Source organism: Cetorhinus maximus, chromosome 8, assembly GCF_964194155.1.
Source record: "Cetorhinus maximus chromosome 8, sCetMax3.hap1.1, whole genome shotgun sequence".
NCBI lineage: Eukaryota > Metazoa > Chordata > Chondrichthyes > Lamniformes > Cetorhinidae > Cetorhinus > Cetorhinus maximus.
In genome coordinates, this window is record NC_135886.1 from 3,283,257 (window position 1) to 3,307,224 (window position 23,968).

At 43.5% G+C, this 23,968-nt stretch overlaps 1 protein-coding gene across 1 annotated transcript; it reads right to left on the reverse strand.

Annotated features, from left to right (window-relative positions):
- Nucleotides 1-379: 379 nt before the first annotated feature.
- LOC144684053 (pepsin A-like) lies at nt 380-13,896 on the reverse strand. Its single transcript, XM_078547768.1, has 9 exons — nt 13,811-13,896; nt 12,440-12,599; nt 9,660-9,777; nt 7,919-8,037; nt 6,427-6,626; nt 5,784-5,903; nt 3,469-3,613; nt 1,733-1,831; nt 380-529 (listed from the first exon to the last, which is right to left on the reverse strand). The coding sequence occupies exons 1-9, from the start codon at nt 13,864-13,866 to the stop codon at nt 380-382; spliced, it is 1,167 nt and encodes a 388-aa protein (XP_078403894.1). The 5' UTR covers nt 13,867-13,896.
- Between the last annotated feature and the right edge of the window lie 10,072 nt (nt 13,897-23,968).

Here is a 23,968-nt window from a genome sequence, read left to right on the forward strand (position 1 = left end):
CATTTAGGATTATGGGCTACTGAAAGTAGAAGGAAAATCTTAGTGTATCCACAAAGCGGTTTATCATCCAAGGTTGACTTTGCAAGATTAAGCATTTAAAGCACATTTTATCAAGCCATTTTGTTGAAAGTGTGGGTCAGTGTGGTGAGGATTCGTCCAGATGTAATTAAAAGGTTCCAGCTCATTGACTTTATTTTAAAGTTCCTCCTTGCTGCATCTCATGCATAATCAGATGACCTTGAGCACTCATGAACTGGAGGCTTCCTAGGTTTTCACCTTGTGTTACCTTATGGCCCACTGCTTCAATCATTGCCAATGAATGAGCAAAACCTCAAAATGGGATCAGAATGTGCTTTAAATTAAATCCTGGAAGATTAAATTAGGTAGATTTGGCGAAGCCCATACGGTTGTTTCCTCTGTCAAAGATGGAATAATATGGTCCAATGAAGACATCTCCCAGAATCCAGAGCCCTCCAGAAGAGCTTGGAAGATACATGCCATCAAATCCACTTATGCATTCACCTTGTAACTGGAAGGAATGCAAAGTGTGAGAGTTAGTTCCCCAGAATACTTCATAGCAAATACTGATCCTTGTGTAAGTATAGTAATAAAAAATGAAAATACCTGCCATGTTTTACTCTTTTGTCATTACTCTATGTTTACTCAAATCAAACTAATGAACTGAAAACAATTTATCTCTGCTCTTGATTCTGCTTTGTCAGCCGTAACCAACTTTACCAGTCAATTATCACCCACTAACTTTCCAGGTTAAAGGAGTAAAATAAATTTCCATTAGAAACACTAGAAAAATAAATAAATTGGCAATGTTTCACCATCGAGAGTGAAGATTTGGTGAAACTTAATAATGGATGAATTATGTTTAATCACTGACGAATCAAAACTGGATAATTGAGAAACATTGTGTCTCACACAGGGATAATGGGCTGAAATAAAATTGGCTGATGTTTCTATTTAATGGAGCAAAGACAAATGTAAATCATTTGGTCCATCAGTCTCTGGTCCACTGCTGTGCTGCAGATACAATTCTACACTACACGTTTATAGATGCAGTTGTACACCAACAAGGATAAAGCAGTCCACATGATTGATAGCCCATCCACCCCCTTAGGCACTCACTCCCTCCGCCACCAGCGCACCATGACTGCAGTGTGCACCATCTACAAGATTTACTGCAGCAACTTGTCAAGTTATCTTCAATAAGGCGATTCAAAGCTGAAACCTCGGCCATCTAGAAGGACAAGAGTAGCAGGTGCATGAGAACACCATCACCTCCAAGTCACATGCCATCTGGCTCGGACATATATCACCATTCCTTCATCGCTGCTGGATCAAAATCTTGGAACTCCTTTCCCAACAACACTGTGGGAATACATTCACAACAGGTGCTGCAGTGGTTGAAGAAAGCAGCTCACCACCACCTTCCCAAGGGCAATTGAGGATGGGGCAATAAGTGCCGGCCTTGACAATGACACCCATCTCCAAAGAATTCATGAACAAAAGACCCTCCCTTGCATTATTAATTGATATGAACATTTATCTTTTTCACTAACTGTAATATATTTACTTCACCCTATCATTTTGTACATTTTCATTCATTTTCTGCTTAATTTCTCTTGAAGTGAGCTGACAAGCAATTTTACTGGATACTGAAGTCAGAGAACACAGCCAAGCTATTCAAACTCAGGTTTATCAAATTCATCCAATAACATACCTTGAGTGCGTATTCAGATGGAGAAAGGGGATAGTCAATTCCATTGATTGTGAAGACTACATCAGGCATGAAGGGCAAATTGTTACAGTTGATGGATGACTGTAAAACAGGCAAAGAATTTGAGAATGATTGTGAGCAGAGTGTTCTCGGAGAAGCACTTGCAAGAAATATTTGTATAACTTGTAAAATCAGAGATGCCATTATTGGACGTGCAGTTGGTCATGTTTAAAAGTAGGTGTGGTTTACATTGCAGCACACGTGCTGAGATGCTCCTGTTAGTGAACTTGCTGAGGTTATGGGAACTCCCTGCAACCTATTGACAGGAAACCTGACCACTAAGGGTTTGTCGATGAATCCTACTTGGCCCTGAAGACTGGAAAATTAGCTCTTAGTTGCTAGGCTTATGAAGGACGAGGCGCTGGGAAACCCAACCCCACCGCCTCCATATAGAAAACTTTCTTTAGGGTTTCAATGTTAATTGTAAAATAATGAATTCAATGTATTCAGGTGGTGGCTATAAACTGGGGAATTCACTTGTGCTCCTATATATAGGAGACTGAAACTGAGGTTGTCGGGTGTTGAGGTGCATGTTTATAATGTTTAAGCATGTTTAGTTCTATAAACAGAAGCTTGTAAAGTTTGTAATGGTAAGGTTCAGTTCTATCTTTCACCACATGGCTTCCTGCAGTGGAACAGGCAGGCTACCAACCAGGTCACGAGGTGGGACTCACACCCATCATTTACCAGATTGGTTTCTCCTGGTGTCCTAGCATTGCCGATCCATTTGCGAGGTTGGAATTACTGGATGCAAATGGACCCCTAGCATGGTGAATCTCCATCTCTCTTCAAAATCCTCCTATATCAATGTTCCGGTTTGAAATTGCTGGAAGATCCACATTCACAAGGTCCTGAGCACCAAATGGGGACCAGCCAAATTTGTAGCCTTACTGTTATACTTCCTCTGCCTTACAATGGAAATTCTATGGACCTTTGTCCTATGTATTAATTTCAATGGGTGTTAAACTGAAATCCTTTTGGAGCTTGCAGCTATCTACGGAAGTTGGATACCAGGGCACCACTGTAAATCTTTGATGTTAATAGTCATGCTTATTGAGATGAGAGATGTTAGTGTTGGGAAATGGGAGGTTTTCAGGTACCTGTCAGCATCCAAGCGCTCCATGGTCAGGAAGAGCAGAGTTAAAAGCCCCTCTACTCTACCCCAACAAGGTGCCTGAGCCCTAACCTCAGTAGAGCAGCAAATACTGCACTAATGTGGCACACACCAAATATCCTGTGGCCTCCCAGATTTATAATTTACAATTTATTTATAACTTACCAATTATTGCTAAATTAGAGCAAGGCTTGCGCTGACATGCAATGTCCATTAAGGAATTTGATCCAGACTGCCAAAACTCCTTTCACATAGGGTCCTTACAGCAAAGGCTGGAAATTTTTATCCCTTTAGTGTAGGCTACCTTCAAATGCAAATATGAAAGTGAAAGGCAGGAGGCAAATCCATATCATTACCCGTTCTCCCACTATTGTGCCTCTAAAGAGTGTTCTGTGATACTAAGGAATAATGGAAGAACAATATATCTATTTAGGTTTTCAAACTTTTTCAAAAAAATTGAACTCTTAAATAAAGCATCATCTTATAAATGCTACAAAATGAAAAGTATATCAATAGAATCTCCTTTGGTTGATTATAAAAGCTGATGTGTTCCAGGGAAGCTTACCAGGCCACTGTAACCTTGAGTTGCACCGATGAATAGCTGGATGATGCTGATGGCTTCTTTGGGGCCCATGAGCAGAGAAGTACCAGTGTCAACGATGGCCTGACAGCCTTCACTACAGGCCACAAGCTGCCCATTGATTGACACTCTGAAAGAGGAAAAGGCGGTTAGAATTAATTGAACCCAATCCATCCCTAAACCTCTACTTCTCTCGCCCCCTTTAACCTACTCCTGAAACTCTACCTTCTTGACCAAGGTTTTGATCACCTGTCCCACCTCCTTACAATGACATAAGACCATAAAAAATAGGAGCAGGAGTAGGCAGTACTACCCTTCGTAACTGCTCAGCCATTCAGTAAGATCATAGCAAATCTTTGACCTCAATTCCACCTTCTCACACTATTCCCACAACCATAATTCTCTTAGTATACAAAAACATACCAATCTCACTCTTCAATATACCCAATGACTGAGCATATGCAACTCTTTGGGTTAACGCCAAAGATCCTCCACTCTTCGAGTGAAGAAATTTCTCTTCCAGTCCAATTTGGCCGACTACTTATTCTGAGGCATTAACCTCTAATTTTGTACTTTCTAGAAGTACAGAAACATCTGCCTAGCATCGACTCTGCCAAGCCCCTTAAAAATTTTAGATGTTCCAATGACATCACGGGCAGGATTTTCCAGCCCCGCCTGCTGCCAGGATTGTCCGGTCCCACCGAAAATCATTGGGATTTTGGCTGGTTTGCTGCATCCCCCGATACAAATCGGACCATAGTGGGCACACAAAACCCTGGCCCACCTCTCCATCTGCCAAACTCTAGGAGGTATCAGCCCAGTCTACTCAATCACTCCTCAGAGGACAATCCTCTCTTATGTGGCTCCATCTGAAATCTGGTATGGTATCACTGCTGTGAAGTGTTTGGAATGCAAGTGACTGCCTTTTTAGCCCCCAACCTAACTTATTCATGAAACATGAGCAGAGCTGAACCAGGCAAGTGAATCTAAAATTAAATAAAACATCAGGGTTGGTCTCCTGAGACATTGGGCAGGATTTTCCGATTTGGTGATAAAGTCAATGGTGAACCTGCCCTCTGGTCCGACCGGTTGCCCCACAGGCATTTAACCCTCGGAGGGGTGTTAAATGACTCAGGGCAAGAGTTCCACCCCCTCACCGCACCCCCCCCCACTCCGCTATAGGCTTGTCTCCCAAGAACTGGTAGCCAATCAAATGGTCATCGGGAGCAGTGGTCACTGCTGGGACTGCATCTAGTTCCAAGTGGAGATCAGCAATGGGGCTAGAAGGGGAGACACGTTGCCTGTGTTTTGGGGGGGCTAGGATAGGTGGCCCCAGTGATGGGAAATGGGGGCTGGAGTGCGCAGAATGGAGGAGGGAGGAAACCTGAGAGTGTTTGGTTTGCGGGTGGTGGGGTGAGGTGGCATCTGATTTTAGGGGGAACCCCACCCCCCCCATGGACCCAAGCAGCTGGTAAAGGAGGAATGCCACCCGTCACCCCTTCCCTTCCAATAGCCTGAGGAGTGGGACCTGGTGACCTTCAAACTTCACTCAGACCTCCGCCCGCCCTGGGAAAATTTGCAGTGAGGTGGAAAGGGGCCCTTAATGAGGATTTCAATTGGCCCAAGGGTGGGTGGGTTACCCACTGCCTCCACTGATGTGTAAAATTACGGTGGGTTTGGGGGTGGGTAGGTGGGTGCCGGGAAAGGCAGCAATTTTACGCGCCCCTTCCCACCACCTCCCGCCCACCCCCCGCCCACCTGCCGGCCGGACCCCATCATTCAGCCCATTGTTTACATTCTTGTGAGGGGTTCAGCTTAAACTTTGTCACCTGGGTTATAACATGGCAGCAGGGACCAGCAGCTGACTGTAGAAAACACCAGGATATTTTCCTGACAGTTTGTACCCTCACACATGAATAGGCAGCAGACCCAATTCCCTGTTCCTTACTGTTAATCGATTCATTTTAATGGGCAGCAAATCATGCCGGTTCAATAATTGGCACATGATTTGCCAAGATCTCTGTGAGAGTGCGGTTTTGTAACGTTCTGCAATAAGTTTACCCTGAGATGCATTAAGATTTTGCTTGCTCAGGCTGGATTTAAACAATGGTCTAATTGTGATGTGGAAGTTATCCATTAGTTGGCTCGTTCCCTGTGTTTTTTCCTGAATGCTGAATGCTGTTACACAGTAACTCGACAACTACTCTGATATTTCCACATCAAAGACATGATTGGCAATGTTGAGTGCAATGTGATTGTTACAGAATCTATGCTAGTTGTAAAATGGATTGGTCATTTACCCGTCCAAGCTGATTTGCCAGTAGGTTTGATGAGTGACGGGCACCCAGTTAATTTGACCTGTGTAGTGGCTTGGATCGACTCCACCAAATACAACTTCACTTCCGAACCCACCAGGCTGTCTGTAAAACAATTCAACTAGAATGTTAATTTCTGCAAAGGCCTGTCTGACATTGAAATGAGCATAAACGGAACTTCCGAAAATCCTGAGCAGCGACATCTTTTCTTTCGAGGTTGCACAATGTGGTATCATTAACCATTGAGAATCAGAACAAAGTCAATATTTTCCTAAAGAAAAGAAAACACACACTTGATCTACAGTGTGTTGGTTGGAATTCAACATTGTTCTCTCCAAATTCCCTGAACGAGATTGCAATTATCCAGTTCCCATCTATAACTGGAAAGGAGTTGAATTTGCCCACTGGGATCGAGTTGGACATGCTCAGAACCTTGCTAGAAGACGAAGAGGCTGCCTGATATGAAAACGGTTCATTAGGTCACTGGAAAAATGCAAAGAAGGGTAGGGAAAGACCATTGTACTCATCAGCTTTAAAGAAAGAATGTTCTGTTGTGACCTTAAGTAAATCCCCCATACCATGCAGGGTGCTACTGAGATGGAAGTACCTGTAAGGTCAGAAAACCTACCTGGTCAAGTAAAAAGCAAACAGGTCCTGACTCACTAGGTCCTGAGACATCATGTTATCAAACACGGGTGTGACGCCAGATGATGCAATGCTTGGATAGGCCAGCCCCAGGATCCCATCAAATAGAGAATTGGCGAATGAGCGTCCAGGCTCAGTCTTACTTAACCCAAATTCCTGATGTCTGACTCTTATGCTTGATACCTAGAAGAAAGAGGAAAGTTAACTTGTTCTGAAGAATTATTCTAAAGAGAATCATCAATAAACCATGTTGTTAGCCAGCTCACACATGGGTTTAATTTAATGAATACAACAGTAATGAGAAAGTCTAACATGATGGGATGGTTGGTTTTCCTTGGACTGACACTTTACAAAGCTACAAAATTCAATTTTAACTGAGCAGCAGCTTTTATTGATATAAGGGTAGAAAATCCACAGCTGCTTCTGAAAACCCCTAACCTCACAGGAACCTGATGTATCTTTGGCTATGTAGCAAACAGTGCATGTGTACCCCACCTGGGGTCCCGGGTGAGTGTGAGACTCGAACCCTGAAAGATATTAGAATTAAAAAAAACTGTTGGTAACATCCTTGAAGCTATTGAAATCCTCCTGTAGTTTATCATGTTCATGTCATCGGAGACCACCATCTTCATTAGCCTTGTTATCATCTGCAATTTCATAAATGTTGAAAATGATAGGCCAATGGTTTTTAGCTCTTTGTTACAGGACATAGTACTGCTGGACAAAAGGAATTTTCTGTTTTTTTATTCATGGGTATCGCTGGCAAGGCCAGCATTCATTGGACACCCCTAATTGCCTTTGAGAAGCTCGTGTTGAGCTGCCTTCCCGAGCTGCTGCAGTCTTCATGGTGTAGGTACACCCATAGTGCAGTTTGGGAGGGAGTTAGGGAGGATTTTTACCCAACAACAGTGAAGGAACAGTGATGTAGCTCAAGCCAGGATGGCCTGTGACTTACAGGGGAACCTGCAGGTGATGATGTTCCCATGCGTCTGCGGATGGTAGAGGTTGAGGGTATGGAAGTTGCTGTTGAAGGAGCCTTGGTGAGTTGCTAAGAGTCATCTTATAGATGGTATGCATTATTGCCTCTGTGTACCAGTAGTGCGGGGAGTGAATGTTTAAGGTGACGAATGGGGAGCTGATAAATAGGCTTCAGTTTCTTGAGTGTTGCTGGAGCTGCACTCATCCAGGCAAGTGGACAGTATTCCATCACACTCCTGACTTGCGCCTTGTAGATGGTGGACAGGCTTTGGGGAGTCAGAGGGTGAGTTACTCACTGCAGAATTCCCAGTCTCTGACCTGCTCTTGTAGCCACAGTATTCATGTGGCTGGTTCAGTTAAGTTTCTGGTCAGTCTGAAGACTGGGATCTGATAGTAGAAGATATTAATATTCAGCGAACCCACACTTGAATGGGCAATTGAAGAATTTTGACATTGTTTTGTTATAACATTAATGGTAAAAGTTACAATGTACTTACAGTGACTGTGTCATAGCCCAGGATCCCAGTCATACTGCCTGAACCATACTGAATGGAAAGTGGTTGGTTTGTTGCCTGATAAGTTGATGATTTCCTTGGTGCAAATTCCCTGTGGTTTTCTGTAAAAATAGTATTCAATTTAATGGTTTGGTTATTTTATTCCACTACTGGGTCGAGCATAGATCCTACCAAAAATATTTTTTCTAATTCTTCGTTTGTAGTACTATTTGTTTCTGTTGAATTTTACACTCATTTACGTGAGGGATATTGGTGCTGGTGAATGAACCACGTTACATATCAGGCAACCAGCATTATCATCAAGTGCTCACAGGGTCAAGTTACACGGGTTAGCTGTAGAGGAAAGATACCAACAATGGGACTCTGCTGCAATGCGCTATTGTATCATTTTATATTTCTTGACACTGTCATCATATGGCTTCTCTGTGTGAGATTGCCAATTAATTTCATACTTGGGGAGTGTTATCCCGTGTGTTCATGATCACTAAGAAACTACTTAGACTAGCCAAGTTGATTTCATGTAGGAGGCTTTTGTCCCATCAATGCGAATTTATACAATGCCTTTCACAACCACAGGACATGCCAAATTGCTTTACAACCAATGAAGTATTTTTGAAATGTTGTCACTGTTGTAATGTAGGAAACACAACAGCCAATTTATACACAGCAAGCTCTCACATAATGCAATATGGTAATGACCTGATAATGACCTGATAATCTGTTTTGGTGGTTTTGGTTAAAGGTTTAATATTGAACAACACACTGGGAAGAACACCCTTGCTCTTCTTTGGAACACTGCTCTGTGATCTTTTACTTCTGCCTGAGAAGGGCGTATGAGGCCTCGTTTTAAGTCTCATCCAGAAGATGGCACCTCCAACACTGCAGCAATCCCTCAGGACTGCACTGGAGTGTCAGCCAGATTTTTCTGTTCAAATCCCTGGAATGGGACTTGAAGCCACAGCCTTTTGTTGTAGAAGAGCAAATGCTACGCGTTGATTATGGCTGATCCTGCGTGTGCTGTATTCAAACTCAATTCTCTGGGTGGATGCCCATGAGTCACATAATTCCAGAACATTTATTGAAGCATTAGTTTCTTTTATTAAGCATCCTTCGTAGGTGACATGCTGCTGCTGCTTGTTACTATTCCTACCAGGAGATCTGCTGTCATTGTATGTCACACTTGTCAAGTCTTGTACCATCCTCACACACACTATAGTTCATCTGCAATTGCCCTGTGATGCCTGATGTCCAACTGCACCTAGGTCAACCCCTGTTTCTTACGATTGGCGGGCAGGCGAAAAGGCCAAGCGGCCTTTGCACTTTTTAGGAAACTTCATCCACGGGCGGGATGAGGTTTCCAAAAGCAAATGAAAATAAAATAAAAATTGTCAAATTTAATTAATGACATGTCCCTGCTCGTGTGACAGAGTCACAGGAGGGGACATGTTTTATCACATTTTATGTGCCTTTATTTATTTGTCTGAAAAGTCTTCATCTCCCTGAGGCAGCTCTGTGCCTGAGCGAGATTTGCAAGTGCGCACTCGTGCACATGTGAGATGTTCGTGCTCGCAGTCCCTGCCCTGGCACACACAGGCAGCGCTGTGCACTGCCACTCACACTTCACACTGGGTGAGCCTTACTTGGCTCTGGCTTCCAGCCCTCTCCCACCCGCCCCCGCTGAGCCCACCCAACAAGGGCTAAATTCTGCCCTATGAATACTCACTGCATGATGGGCTGGTGCAGTAAACTGATGCGATCCAAAGATTGGATGAACCAGTGTCAAAGATGACGGTGAAGCTCTGTGGTGGGGTTCCAATGCTGATTGCTCCATAATAAGACATCTGTAGGAATATTTTAATACATGAAATAAGATAAGTTAGAATTGACTAAATTCTGCATTTCTGTACATGTAGACACATTGGGGAGATTTTCCCATTCCTGTGTTGAGGTGTATTGGAGAGTCTAGGTGAAGTTCATAGAAACAAATGAGTTTGGAAGGACCTTTGTGTGAACTGTATAGGAATCTGCCTGATTTTCCTCCCTATGCTGTATCTGGCAATCCTGGACACTCTGTCACAGGAACAAAAAGACCCGTGTAATTGAGGACGGGGGCAGTTTTGGTCCTCTGTATGAGCACAGCGTTAGTTTGCATGTGTACACCAATGACACCCATTGCTCTGGCACGATTACCCAGTTCAGGCTGTTGCTGTCTTGTGCAGCCACAGGCCCACCATCAGGCCTTGGATTTGGCAAAGTGATTTCTTCGATTCATGCTGTCAAATCTAACTCAAATCTTTCAGCTTTCTCAACTGTCCAGCCAGGCTGAATCAGGGGGTGTACAACTTCGAGTTATGCTCAACTTTGACCTGATTTTCTTATGCTTATCACCAAGACAGCTCATGGTTCCCACTTCACCCGGCCTGTCTCTCCCATAGGCACAAAATCCCTCATCAATGCCTTCATCACCTTAAGTATCCAATTCTCAAATGTCTCTATTGCCATCTTCACAAGCTTTAATTAATTTAGTGCTCTGTAGCTGAACTTTTGCTTCCAAGTTCCTGAATGCTCACATCTCTTGCCCTTGCCATAACTACACTGCCTCCCAGCTGACAGCTTCCCCATTCACATTTCCAAACCACTTCTATCTCGCCCCACCCTATCTGAGTGATCTTCACTAGTCGTATATCCCAGACCAGAATCTCCACTCCTTGGAACAAACGATGCTTCCAAATTCAGTGATGGGCGAGTGTTAGCTCTCCCTGGTTGATGGAGCAGCTAAAATGGAGTGGCTTTATTTGCCACTCTGTTCTCATTAATCTGCCATATTTGTTCTTTCATTCGCTGCCACCATTTAATATTGTTGGCATTGTTGTGCTAACAAAGAACATTTCGAGAGATTGACGAAGTAAGGAAAACACTGACTTTTATTGCAACACATCTTACTGTGACTACACTACACCTTATCACAAGGTTGCACAAGAGAGAGAATAAGATCATGTGATGTTACATCACTTTCTGTGATAATGTCTACAGTATCTGATTAATGTATTACACAGTTGGAATTAACCCCTTATACTCTGCCACCAACCTGTTGCTGCTTATTGCCAGAAATGGCTGAGAAGCTGTGCATCATCTAAATGTAAACCAGCAGTTCAAATTCGCCTGGCCCCCAATTCAAAAATTCATGCAGAACTGCTCTCTATCCCCACTGGTTTCCTGCTGAGAGTTAAAATCAGCCCTAAAGGCTCTTCTTTTGGTCATTTTACTCCAATTCTTTGATGTTCTTTGCCCACAAACCTCTTCGTCCCACTAACCTATCACCCGCGCCTCCCTCCATCCCCAACACACAGCCCGGAAAAGATCAGCTCTTCCATTGTGATTTGTGCTCCCCTGCTTAATCTATGCTGTTTCTCTCCCTAACTAAATTGTTCATCAATGTTCTTCTACATCTGGGGTGTTATATTAAAGAAAACTAATGTCACTGCATTGATTTTCCATTTCTAGAGAGAAATATATAGATATAGATTAAAGACCGCTTATCTCGTAGAAGCAGGACGTCTTCCAACAGAAATTAAAAGCTGTTTACCTACTTTTCTTATTTTCTTTAGGAATTTTTACAATGCCAACTATTAATTTCAATTATATTAACGTAGTGTTTTATCCATAATGACACATAACCTAAGCTCTGTGAGCATGGAGAGTCTCTCTATATTGACACATGCCTTGACTATCACATAATGTGGTGGTAGTCGGGTGGCTGAGTGGCAGGGGCAATAATTTTAACATTGGCTGATAGTCCCAATTTTAATTTCCATTGCCTTCAGCAGATTCAAAAATTAGAAGAGCTGTATAACCGGTCACCAATTTAATAGGTAAAAATAAACCCAATGCTTCGAATAACATGTGTAAAGCTATAGAGGCCTATTGACATGGGGAGTGGTGATCTGAAGTTAGGGCTAATACTTTGCAGCATTGAATCTCTAAGCTTCCTTTGATAAGATATGAACATACGAATTAGGAGCAGGAGTAGGCCATTCGGCACTTCAAGCCTGCTCTGCCGTTCAATAAGATCATGGCTGATCTGACTGTAACCTCAAATCCACATTCCTGCCTACCCCCGATAACCTTTCACCCCCTTGCTTGCCAAGAGTCCATCTACTTCTGCCTTCAATATATTCAAAGACTCTGCTTCCTCTGCCTCTTCAGAAAGAGAGTTCCAAAGACTCACAACCCTCTGAGGGAGAAAAAATCACCTCACCTCTGTCCTAAATGGGTGACTCCCTACTTTTAAACAGTGGCTCTAGTCTTAGATTCCCGCACAAGAGGAAATATCCTCTCCACATCCACCCTGTCAAGGCCCCTCAGGATCTTATATATCATATGACATGATCATATGTCATGTCCTATATGGTCTTGACTCCCACTGCAATTGATGAAGCTGTCGCTAGATTTCCCCCTGAATTTGTTCCTTTTGCTTCAGCAAAAATGAAAAAGATTACTTACGTCAAGGTAATTTATAAGAGGGTCCGTAGCCATGGACTGGGTGTTGAAGGGCGCTGCATATTTGGAATAGGGATTGTAATGGTTGTTCTTCAGAAATTCCTCGAGAAGCCCACGTTCTTGAAGGACTTGGCGGGTAGATTTATCTTTCCTCAAGGGAACCCTGTGAAGATAAACAGGTCACACAGTAAGAATTGAATCAACTTTGTGAACAACATGTCTAGGCCTTTTAATCAAACTAGAGGTTGTGAACCAGCATTGTAATAACGGTTAAAAATATCAGAGTTGCAAAATACTTGCTTCAAAACAGCTCGTCAACTGTAATGTTTGCATATGGAACAATAACTCGGTGTAGGTTCAGTGCATTGGATTGGGGGAACCTGTGGAGGGTGGCAAACTCACATGCCGAGGCCTGGAAAGATTCGAACTCTTGGGCCTCAGTTCCAAATTAAAACTCGGACTGCTATTCAACTCCAGCAGGAATCGCTTCCTGGCCAACAGCAGCAATTGGGGAGGCAGGAAGCTTTGCTAGGGGCCCGCAGGGATGCTCCCCGGAAGTCAGGTAGGCATTGTGTGGTGGGGGGATAGGGGTGGGGTAGTGGAGGGGCTGGGGGCAGCGATCGAGTAGTGATCACAATCTGGGGAAGGGGTTTGCAAAAGCCCAGCGCAAGGGTCAAGATTTCTTTGTGGGACCTGGAAGGGAAAGTATAGAAAATTTAGACTGACCAAGAAAATATGAAGTTGCTGTATTTGTTAGTCAAGTGCATGTCATACAATTCAAAGCTGAGGACGGTTTTGATTATTTCGTGCTGATGTTATATTATTCTCTGCAATATGCTTGGAAGGAGATTGTCAAGAGCAGGTAAACAATCACCAGATTAAAGGTATGTTGATAAAAATATGTTGAATTATCTAACAGAACATAACAACGCATAGGGAAATATTTCATCTAGAAATGTTTAAAAGGAAAGAGAACCAAATACCATCACCCACTGATCTAATATAAAATCAAAATACTGCAGATGCCGGAATTCTGAAATAAAATTGTTTGCGTAAAAATGTTTCTAGAAAATGCAGGACAAAGAAACAATACATAAGAATATAAATTTAGATGCAAGAAATGAGTGTTCAAAATCTTCCATTCTCCGGATTGTCAGAGTCAGAACATACGACCAAAGATGCACTTCGGGACTCTGTAGAAGTCCTCATGCGCTGAGCTAGTGGGAATTGCCTGGAAAGTTTCAACTTCCAATGTGAAATTCCCCTGCTCTCTGTGACTCTCCACGAATGTCTCCAACTCTGAGCTAGCGTTGAGACTCCGGACAGTTGCACGGAACATACCTGACCTTTCATCAGAACTGCCTATTGTCCTACCTGACTAAACATTCAGAGAGCTGAATGCAGGCGAGTGTAATGAGCAGCCACTTCATCTTGTCAGGCGCTTGTCAGGACGTCTGTGAGATTTGTGAATGCTCTGGGTGTTTTTATACTATTCTGTATCAGCCTATTTCATTGTTCAAAAAGTCAAATAATGTAGATTGTTAAAAATATCACCGTTATCATTGTAACTATGTCCTTATGGAAGGGCACACTCAGATTATACATGTTATTTAATAATCAGCTGATGTTTTCACAGTTAGACATTTGATATGTCAAGTTTAAAAAGTAAGACTTTAGAACTGATAAGAAGGCCACATGTATATTTTAAAAACAAGATCACTTTTAATTCTTGCGGTTTGAGCTTGTACCATTGGTTGGTCACGTTGAGTACTTGGAGCATTCTACGATTATAGAAACCTAGAACATCTTTCAAGCATAAAGAAGTTGGGTGGCAGGTGGTTCCTTTATAAGAGGTTTAGTAAAAGAAAAAGGCCTGCATTTTTATAGCACCAATTTGCCTCAAAAGTGCTTTACGGCCAATAAAGTACATTTAAGCATATTCACTATCGTAATACAGAAAACATCGCAGTCAATTTGTACACAGCAAGCTCCCAGAAAGAAATGTAAGAATGAGCAGATAATCTATTTTTGTGATGCTGATTGAGGGATGACTATTGGCCTGAACACCAGGGGTAACATACACTTTACATGCATGTTGTAGCCTGGAGCTATGGATAGTGATGGTTAGAGGCTCCAATTTCTTTCCACCACATGATTGACATAGAATCTCTCCCGCTCTTACCACCTGCCTTTGGCATGTGTCAGAAAGATTTACAAGTTGGTACTCAACCTGTTTGGCCATGTTATGAATGCACCTTTCTTGGCCATTAAGTCCTGTGTGGGCCTTAAACCCAGAGCTTCAGGCTCAGAAGCAGGGATACTATCCATTGCGTCACAAGACCTCCATCCCTCATCATTCACCAGGAGTTATTTCCAACTCTAAAGTTCCCCTAAAGGAGCAACTGATTTTTCATGAGGATGTGGGTGGATTATTCATGACCAAAATTGTCCTTCAACAGTTATTCCACCAATTATTCACTGACGTTTTCCTTGCACCTCGGGGTTCATCTTTGAGAATAATTCACAGTTCTCTTTTACATGTCCCCATTCTAATTAATTTTGTTCATTTTAATTTCACTTGGTAATCACTCATCTGTGTGAATTAAAGCAAATGGAGCCCAGAAAGGAAGGATTGATTATATCTATCAATAGACTTTTCAATGACATGTCAAACCAAAGTTCTATCCACCCATAAGTAAATTAAAGATATATGACAAGGTGTGAGAAGGGTATGATGTCCTCCTGGAGGCTTGACCAACATTCTTCCCTCAACCATCACTGCTAAAAGAAGATCGGTCATTCATTCTTTTGCTGTCTATGGGGCCTTCCTGTGGAGAGAGTCTGCAAGGCTGCAACTGGCATCCATGATAAACAACAGTTATAGCACTTTAAAAGGACATTAATAGCTGTGAAGCATTTTGCAATGTAATGAGCTTGTGAAAAGTGCTATACTATGGTGAATTCTTTCTTATAAATTTCTATGATTTGATGGTAGAAAATTACATTGAAATAATAAGATAAATCATTAAGCTGATATCATTATTGTTGGAAAGTGTTTTGTTTCCATTGTTGCTTTAACTCTCTCATGTCCCCATATGTCTCAATTTAAAATGTACAAACCTGCTAATGAAAAAGGTCATGCTTCATGCACAATGCCTTATCAAATAGAGAGGCGATAAGGAGTATTTATTAATGATTACAATTTGATGACTGATAAAGCATCCATTAATTGAACTTACAAAAACTTTTTGATTAGGCATTCCTAGTGGATTGAATACCCTTGAGACTGCGGTCAGTTTAAAATAATTAATTCTTTAGCTGACTCAGTATTAATTTGGATTTTCAAAAGCCTTGATTGGTTTAACGGAATTCTTTGAGGAAGGTAATGTGGTCAACTTTGGCTAAATTGGCATGGAAGGAGGACCAGAATTTGTGGAAGATGCTAAACTAAGGGGAGGGTTTCACCATGAGACTTGTAGAGAACAGTACATTTTATTGGGCATTCTGGGTTAGAGGCCACATAGTGACAAACTCGGGGCAACGCAGTTTCGAGGAAAGAAGCAGAAAATGGAAATACACCTTTAATTGTAAATTCTCATTGGAGTACAGGAACAGAAGGATTTCAGATAAATGGATCTTTAGAAACTAGCTCACAAGTGGAAAAACTGTCATGAGAGGAAATATGATTCTGAATTTTATACATATGGCAACATTGAATACAAAAGCAAGGAAATGACAAATCTGTCCAAAATATCAGTTAGGCGACAGTTGGGAAAAAGTTTTGAGATCTCCATTATAGAGAAGTATTTGGAGACATGGCTAAGATACAACATAGATCCAGGAGAATAGCACCAGAGATGAGAAGATCTCGGACAGAATTTTACAGGCCCTCACCAATGGGTTTTCAGGAGTGGGGTCTGTTAAATTCCCTGGGTAGCCTTTCCGCCACCTACCAGCCTGTCCCTGACCTGCCTGCAAATTTATGGTGCACGGATGAGGTCCTGGGTGGTCCTTATTCACTTTGCTCATCAGAATTGAAAAGCAGAATATTTTTTAAAAAGGCATCAATGTTGTAAATATTGATGTTCAGAGAGATTTGTGTGTGTGCGCACACAAGCAACACCTAATGTCAGCATGCAGGTACAAAGCAATTAAGAAGGGAGCACATGTTGGTCTTTATTGCAATGGGATTGGAGTATAAGAACCACAAAGTTTTGCTACAATTGTACTGGGTTTTGGTGAGACCAAACCTGGAAAACTGTGTGCAGTTGAATTCTCCATGTTTAAGGAGATGTATAGTTGTATTGGAGGCAGTGCAGCAAAGATTCACTAGATTGGTCCCTGGGATGAGAGGACTGTCGAATGATGAGAGGCTGAGTAAACTGGACCTATATTCCCTGGAGTTTAGAAGAACGAGAGGTGAAACATACAAAATTCTGAAGGGGCTTGTTAGGATAGTCAGTGAGAGGCTGTTTCCATTGGCTGGGGGATCTAAAACACAGGAAACAGTCTCAGGATAAAAGGTGGATCACTTAGGACTGAAATAAGGAGAAATTTTCACCTTTGAGGGTTGTGAATCTTTGCAATTCTCTACCCCAGAGAATTGTGGATGCTCCATCGTTGAATATATCTAAGGCTGAACTAGTTGGATTTTTGGCCTAGCAAAAAATCAAGGGATATGAGGAATGGCTGGGAAAATGGAGTTGAAGCCCAAGATCAGCCATGATCATATGGAATGGCGGAGCAGGCTCAATGGGCCATAAAGTCTACTCCTGCTCCTATCTGTTATTATCTAGGAAGATGGTAACTACACTCTGCAGCCAAAGCTGTCCGTGTGTCAACTATGGACAGAAGCATCATGCAGGTAAAGCGAAACATATGCTAAAGTCAGAATGATTAGAAAACATCACATGGCATCTTGAAACACCATGTCTGGACCAATCATCTCCCTCTCCGCAGAAAGACATTCTCCCTCTGATCACTCTCAATTAATTGGCCCTGGTGCATCACCATCTGATTAGGTATCGCTATCTGACTACATAATGGGTCTTGAAAATGAGGCGGGCCAAGTAGGTCAAGTGTCAGTGGGGGAGCATTTAAAGACAGTGATCATTTTATTGTATGTTTTAGAAATGATGATAGAAAAGGACGATAGACAATCCAGAATAAAAATAATTAACTGGACAAGAGCCAACTTCGATGGGGCAAGAATGGTGCTGGGCGAAATAGACTGGAACGAAAGATTGGCAGGAAAAACTGTAACTGAACAATGGGCTACCTTCAAAAAAAAATTGGTTCGGGCACAGGCAAGGTATATTCCATCGAAAGGGAAAGGTAGGGAAAAATAATCCAAAGCTCCCTGGATGAAAAAGGAGATTGAAATTAAGATAAAGAATAAAAAGTGTGCTTATGACAGATGTCAGGTAGAAAATACAATTGAGAAGGTTCAGGGTGGAGGTGAAAAAGCATATTAGAGAGGCGAAGAGGGATTATGAGAAAAGACTGGCAGCCAACATAATGGGGAATCCCAAAGTCTTCTATAGACATATAAATAGTAAAAGGGTGGTAAAAGGAGGAGTAGGGCCGATTAGGGGCCTAAAAGGGAATTTACACATGGACGAAGGGGCCATGGCTGAGATATTAAATGAATACTTTGCATCCTTTACCAAGGAGGTAGATGTTACCCAGACCATGGTGACAGATGAGGAAACTCTGTCACTAGAAGGGTTCAAAATTGATAAGGAGGAAGTGCTGAATGGACTGTCGGTACTTAAAGTTGACAAAGCACTGGGACCAGGTGAGATGCATTCAAGGATATTGATGGAAGTGAGAGTAGAAATTGCAGGGGCACGAACCATAATATTTCAGTCTTCCCTGGACTCAGGGGTGGTGCTAGAGGACTGGAGAATTACAAACATTATACCCTTGTTCTATACAGACCAGTCAGTTTAATTACAGTGGTGGGCAAGATTCTAGAACAATTACCTGGGATAGAATTAGGAGTCTCATGAAAAAATATGGGTTGATAAGGAAGAGCCAGCATGGATTTCTAAAGGGGAAATCGTGTTTAACTAACTTGCTGGAGTTTTTTGAAGAGGTAACAGAAAAGGTCGATGAGGGTAATTCTGTTGATGTGGTATACATGAACTTTCAAAAGGTATTTGACACAGTGCCACACAACAGACTTGTGAGAAAAGTTATTGCTTATGGAATAAAAGGGACAGTGGCAGTGTGGATACAAAATGGGCTGAAAAATAGGAAGTAGAGAGTAATGGTCAATGGATTTTTTTTGGGCTGGAGGAGAGTTTGTAGTGGAGTTTCTCAGGGGTCGGCATTGGGACCCTTGCTTTTCCTGATACATATTAATGATCTAGATCTTGATCTGCAGGAGATTATTTCAAAATTTGCGGATGATACAAAGCTTGGGAATGTTATGAACTGTGAGGAGGACGGTGTAGAATTTCGAGAGGTCCTAGATAAGTTGGTGGAGTGGGCAGATAGGTGGCAGATGAAGTTCAATGTGGAGAAATGTGAGTTGATGCATTTTGGTAGGAAGAACATGAACAGACAATATAAAATAAGGGCTGAAATTTTGAAGGGGGTGCAGGAGCAGAAAGACTTGGGTGCATATGTGCATAGATCATTGAAGGTGGCAGGACAGGTGGAGAGAGCAGTTAATAAAGCATAAAGTATCCTGGGCTTTATTAATAGGGGCATAGAGTACAAGAACAAGGAGGTTAAGCTGAATTTACATAAGACGCTCGTCAGACCTCAGCTGGAATATTGTGTACAGTTCTGGGCAACCTATTATAGGAAGGATGTGAACATATTGGAGAAAGTGCAGAAGAGGTTTACAAGAATGGTTCCAGGGATGAGAAACTTCAGCTTTGAGGATAGATTGGAAAGGATGGGACTGTTCTCCTTGGAGAGAAGGCAGCTGAGAGGAGATTTGATAGAGATGTTCAAAATCATGAGGGGGCTGGACAGAGTAGATCGGGAGAAGCTGTTCCCACTCATAAAAGGATCAAGAGCAAGAGGGCACAGATTTCAAGTGATTTGCAAAAGAAGCAAGTGTGACGTGAGAAAAAGCTTTTTCACACAACGAGTAGTTAGGGTTTGGAATGCACTGCCTGGAAGTGTAGTGGAGGCAGGTTCAATCGAGGCATTCAAGAGGGCATTAGATGATTATTTGAATAGAAATGATATGCAGGGGTACGGGGAAAAGGCAGGGCCATGGCACTAGGTCATAATGCTCATTTGGAGAGCTGGTGCAGGCATGGTGGGCTGAAAGGCCTCCTTCTGTGCTGTTAAGATTCGGTGATTCTGGGATAAGTCTCCTGCACCTTGGAAGGAAATTAGTGAGGGACCCATGCAGTTGAAATGGTCTTTTCTTTCCAGGGAGCTATTTCTGGACATTGGAAATGTTACAGATTTGATGTGAAAAGAAGTAATTTAATCATTCATGCAAATGAATGATGATGGAGGGTTGATCTTTGAAATTTAAAAGCCTTTTATATTTGTTTGAATTTTATCACACTATTGTTATTACCAATCTCTCCACTAGGTGGTGAGATCATTGGTCATACATTTTATCCATGAAATCTGCACTGACGCACATTATACAATATAAGTATTTACTCTTACCCTACGTATTCAAATGTCTGTACATCCAGTACTCTGAGATGTGTTGCAATAGTTTTGTATTTACTTGAATTTCTCCAAAATTATTCCTTGAATACATAATTTAACATCAGCAAACGTGTATCATTTCTATGAAGTATTATAGTGAATAATTGTTCTTATATTTTGTTCACTGGAGAAATTAGATAGCAGGCCTTCTACTGTAAATATAAAATGTTTTTTATTTATTTGTTCATAGGATTTGTGCATCTCTGGCTAGGCCAGCATTTATTGCCCATCCCTAATTACCCTTGAGAATATGGTGTGAACTGCTGCAGTCCCTGTGGTGTAGGTACACCCACAGTGCTGTTAGGAAGGGAGTTCCAGGATTTTGACACAGCGACAGTGAAGGAACGGCGATATATTTCCAAGTCATGACATTGTGTGGCTCGGGAGCGGGGAGGGGAGGGAACTTGCAGGTGGTGGAGTTCCCATGCACTGCTGCCCTATCCGTCTAGATGGTAGAGTTCATGGATTTGGAAGGTGCTGCCTAAGGAGCTTTGGCGAGTTGCTGCAGTGCATCTTGTAGTTGGTACACACTGCTGCCACTGAGTGCCAGTGGTGGAGGGTATGAATATTTAAGTTGGTAAATGGGGTGCTGATCAAGTGGGCTGCTTTGATCTGGATGGTTTGCTTCATCAAGTTGCGAGCTGCAGCACGAGCCTCATTATACCGTCGCTCTGCTGCAGTCTGAGGCCACTGCACAGGCGTCATCAGCCACGGCCTCTGTGGGTAGCCCTTGTCCCCGAGGAGCCATCCCTGCAGCCTCTGTGGTCCCTGGAAGATTCTAGGGATCTGTGATTCACTAAGAATGTAGGAGTGATGCACACTCCCTGGGAACTGTGTGCACACCTGCAGGATGCATTTGTGGTGGTCACACACCAGCTGTATATTCAGCGAATGGAATCCCTTGCGGTTGACATAGTTGACCATGTGTTATGATGGAGATCTGAGCGCCACGGGAGTGCAGTTGATCGCACCCTGCACCTTTGGGAAACCTGAGATCTGGGAAAATCCGATCGCTCTTGCATCCTGGCTGTCCTGGCCCCGGGAGAAATACACAAAGTGTGTGGCCCTCGCGAAGATGGCATTTGTGACCTCATGGGTGCATTTGTGGGTGGAAATTTGTGATATCCCACAGAAGTCACCCGTGGAGCCCTGAAATGGACCACTAGCATTGAAATTGAGCACCGCTGTCACTTTCACAGCCACTGACAGTGGATGCCCTCCATGTCCCCAGGGTTCCAAATCCTGCAGTAACTGGCAGATGTGACCGACCAGTCCCCTAGACATTTGAAGTCTTCGGCGACGCTGGTTGTTGGTCATCTGCAGGAATGAAAGGCAGAGTCTAAAGACCCAGCGACGATTCTCCGGTGGTTTGTGCCAGAGCCCCAGCCGCCCCTTTTTCCTGAGGCTGCTGCTCCTCGCTCTGCACAGCCAGACGCCTCAGTCACTCTCTCCTCCTTTGTCTTCACTCTCTGCATGCAACAAGGCATACAGCTAGTTCACCAGGCTCCATGATCCTGATGTGCTCCTCCTGCAGGACAAAAGAGAGAGGTAGGTATACTAACAACCTGTCTTGGTTAAGTCTGAAGGCCCCTTAATGCACCTCAGAGAGTGCTGGCCACCACTTTGAAGGACAGGGATTAGTGCACTGCATGGCTGCCTGAAATCCCACCCACCTCTGCCCCATTCCACCTGACCGATTGGCAGCAGCTTTGCTTATTGGACGGCAGGCTGTGCTCTCAGCTCAGGCACAGGCATTCTCCTAACCCACACTGCCAGGATGCACTGTTAGCTTGAACCATCGGGGAGGCTGGTCCAAACCGGGATGATGACATTGTAAGGTGCAATGAGCGCCTCCACCAGTGACTGCTCCATGGCCAGATTTAGCAAGGAGATTGTACAATGTGCCCGGTCATCCTAAAGGTTCTGCAGTTGACTAAAACACTCATTACTTTGCAGTCTGTGCCCGAGGAGTGAAAAGCTCTGGGGCACTTTGATGCCTCTGTGCTGCTTGACTGGGCAGATAAGCTAGAGGCCTGACTCCAACCATATCAATGTGGCTGCGCCTGAACTGTCTCAGCTGCAGAGGAATGGTCACTTTATACAAGGTGTCCCTAATGTGTGGCCGCTTCCCTCACCCACCCCACCCCCCCTCCCACCACCCACCCCTCCAACCCCAAATGATTATGCAAAACCTTCAACCACAGGGCAGCCTTTTCCCCCCCTCCCCACCAATGCTCCTCAACCTTGAAGTCCAACAGGAATCCCTCGCAAGTGCTCTGCAACGTTACTGTGCACTCACCTCCGAGTTCCTCTCAAAGTGCAGCCCACCAAATGCATGCTTTTTGTACGCTGTTGTGAAACATGTCTGCATGCAATCACACTGACGTGGGCGGACGATCCAGCAGTGGGAGGGTGAGTCCGGCGGGCTAGACTTATAATGACCTGCTGATGTATTACAATGAGTTCCCCGTGTCCGATGGCGGGAAATGCGGCCCACCGTCGACAGGCTGAGCGGACGGTTGCAAACTGGTTTCACGATGTCCTGCTCTGTTCTGGACGGTATTGAGCTTCTTGAGTGTTGCTGGAGCTGCACTCCCCAGGGCATGTAGAGAGTATTCCATCACACTCCTCACTTGTGCCATGTAGATGGTGGACAGGCTTTGGGGAGTCAGGGGGTGAGTTGCTCACTGCACAATTCCCAGCTTCTGACCTGCTGCTGTAGCCACAGTATTTATATGGCTGGTCCAGTTCAGTTTCTGGTCAATGGTAACACCCAGGATATTGATTGTGGAGGATTCAATGATGGTAATGCCATTGAAAGTCAAGGGGATATGGTTAGATTCTCACTCGTTTGAGATGGTCATTGCCTGGCATGTGTGTGGCACGAATGTTACTTGCTGCTTAACAGCCTAAGACTGAATATTGTCCAGGCCTTGCTGCATTTGGACATGGACGGCATTAAATGCTCCTGAACATTGTGCAATCATCGGTAAGTATCCCCACTTCTGACCTTATGATGCAAGGAAGGTTATTGATGAAGTAAGGATGGTTGGGCCTAGGACACTAGCCCAAGGACCTCCTGTAGCGATGTCCCAGGACTGAGATGACTGACCTCCAACAACCACAACCATCTTCTCTTGTGCTGGGTATGACTCCAACCAGCGGAGAGATTTCCACCTGATTCCCATTGACTCCAGTTTGGCTGGGACTTCTTGATGTCACACTTGGCGAAATGCTGCCTTCATGTCAAGGGCAGTTACTCTCACCTCGCCTCTTGAGTTCAGCTCTTTAGTCCATGTTTTGATCACGGCTGTAATAAGGTCAGGAGCTGAGTGGTCCTAGCAGAGCCCAAACTGAGGGCAGAATTTTGCCGTCGGCGAGCAGGGGGCGGGGCCCACTCGCCGACGCATAAAATGACGCAGGATGATGTCGGGTGGAACCCCCGATGTCATCCCGCCCCATTTAAATTTTCAGGAAGGCGGGAGCGCAGCAAAATCAGCTGTGGGCCCACCGACCTGTCAATGGCCAATTGAGGCCATTGACAAGATCATTGAAACAATTAAAGGACCTGCCCGTCCAACCTTAATGTTGGCGGGTCGGCCAGGAGCCCCAGCGGGCAATAGAGAAAACATCAAACCTCATCCAGCAGCGGGATGAGGCTTCATGTAGGGATTTAAAAAGTTTAATAAACTTATAATGTAAATTATGAACATGTCCCATCTCATGTAACATGGTCACCTGAGGGGAACATGTTAGGGAATTTTTTTTTCTTATTTTCACATTTTTAAAACTGTCAGCGATCTCCCTGAGGCTGCACTTAGCCTCGGGGAGATGTGCACTTTT